General features: G+C 39.8%; 1 protein-coding gene across 1 annotated transcript; it reads right to left on the reverse strand.

Moving 5' to 3' along the window:
• Positions 1 to 1,766: 1,766 nt before the first annotated feature.
• LOC117933273 (protein FLX-like 1) lies at positions 1,767 to 2,123 on the reverse strand. Its single transcript, XM_034854653.1, has one exon. The coding sequence runs from the start codon at positions 2,121 to 2,123 to the stop codon at positions 1,767 to 1,769; it is 357 nt and encodes a 118-aa protein (XP_034710544.1).

Consider the following 2,123-nt stretch of genomic DNA (forward strand, 5'->3'; position numbering starts at 1 on the left):
TTTTGGACATTGTTAGCTTATAAGTTTATGCTCATTTGGATTATTTGGTTTTTGGAAGATATTTAGATTTGAACTTACAAATTTTTTTAATGATGGTTTGAAATTGAGATTTGGAGATTATGAAAATTTGTTAGCACTTGATTCGTTTAAGTTTGCGATCTTGTGGACCCCGCATTTCGGCTCAATGCGTTTCCCACTCGAATGGCGAGCTCGATTTTTATTTCGAAAAATGGATTTTTGTTTATTATTTGTAAATGACTTGGAGTCGCCACTTATTTTTGTTTTATTTTTAAAGGGTAAACAAAATAAGAAAGAAAAACCCTAAGTGTGACTCCATATTTTGGAAAAGGTGGTCTGTGAAAAACCGGATCGGGTTCGGGGGTCAGGTTACTTATCGGGAAGGTACAGTAAAGACCGTAGCACCCCTCTAAGTCCCTAAAGTCGGGTCCCTACTAATAAAATGAAGCAATCATGGTATCTAATAAGGAAAACGATGAATACCCAAAACTATCATGCACATATGAGAATCAAAACACTCAACAAAGAACGATCAAAGTGAGAATGGGGCATACCTTGGCATCAAACGATCAATCCGCTATCAAGAGAGGTGGTTAGTGCACAATTTAGGAATAATTTCAAGCATGTCATGGAGCAGAATAAAATCAATCATATATGGCAATTTAATCGATCAATCAATCGATCAATTAATCAATCAATCAAGTATGTAGGGCCCCCACCAAAGCCCGTTTATTTTGCATGAACCAAATCTGTAAATTCCATCACTAGGAATTACAAAATTTGATTTTTGCTTATTTTAAAACAGTTTAAAACAAGGGAAATGAAAATTGCATGCCCAAAGGAAGAATGGCACCAACCTTTGATTAAAAATGAGGCTTTTAAAACCTAAAATCTCTAAAGATGGAAGATGAGGAAGTTGAGATTATTTGAGAAGTTGGATTTTGGGAAATCATTTAAAAATGGGGTTTAGAAAAATTAAAAAAAAAAAAATGGGATTTGAAAAACTATTTTTAAAAAACAAAGAGGAAGAAAATGAAGGTGACACGTGGCCTCAACGAGGCCATGCAAACCATACCGGAGTGGGATCCTAAAGTCAAGGTATCTTGAGCATTGACTGAGTGTTACTCCATTCCTGCCTGTAAAGAAGACCTCCCGGAGTTTTCTGAATATCCCTAATACCCTTTTCCCAAGCATGAGCGCATGAATAACTCAATCCTCTGCTGATGTTGCTGGAAAACTGAAGCATAGCGACCATCCTTCCCTTGCATTAACATCCCAACCTTAAAGACCTGAATTCCAACTCACTGGGTGTCCCAAATCCCTGGGGAATTTAGTAGATCCGAGCAAACAGTGTGAAGGGTGTGCCATTGATTATCTGTGACAAGATTTCTATGTATTTCTGGAAGCGTTGAAGAACTTCTGTTGCAATCAGTACCAGATGGACTGCTGAATATTATACCAAGGTGCTGCTTGTTTTGCCATTATTGAGATTGATCTGCTGGAACTCAGCTCTCCCATGTTGATTTTCAGCATACACATTGTGTAGTTTCTCCGCCTTTTGCAACCCAGAAAAGGTTGCATTGAACCTCACCACCATGACGCTCTGAGGGGCAGATTCCCCTCGGCATATTTAGGTCTTTTTCCCAAGTGAACATTTCCATAATGCTACTACTGCCCATTCCCTATCAAGAGGATCATTATCTAGCCCAAGCATCCGAACAAACAATGCCACATAACCATCACCAAGACTAAGAGAGCTGCTGTTTATTGTATGCACCCCAGGAACCAGGTCCAGGTTCGTATTGAGGAAAACTTTCTGCGCTTGCCAGTATCGGATTCATGCCATAGTTTGTAAGATAAGAATTTGCTGCATAGCCAGTTTCAGGGCCGCCATAGTTTCCACTATAACCTGGATTCCCACCAGGAGCAGCAGCACTGGCTCCTTTATCAGCATTAGCAAACTCTGCACGAAGTTTTTCCAACTCCCTGGCCATTGAGATCAGGTTATTCTCCATCAGCTGACCATGCTGGTAATTCTCTGCATATCCATTCTTCTCATACTCAATGGCAGCTCTGGCTCGTTGCAAGTCATGTTTCACACCCAT

The sequence above is a fragment of the Vitis riparia genome, chromosome 16 (assembly GCF_004353265.1).
Source record: "Vitis riparia cultivar Riparia Gloire de Montpellier isolate 1030 chromosome 16, EGFV_Vit.rip_1.0, whole genome shotgun sequence".
Taxonomy (NCBI): domain Eukaryota; kingdom Viridiplantae; phylum Streptophyta; class Magnoliopsida; order Vitales; family Vitaceae; genus Vitis; species Vitis riparia.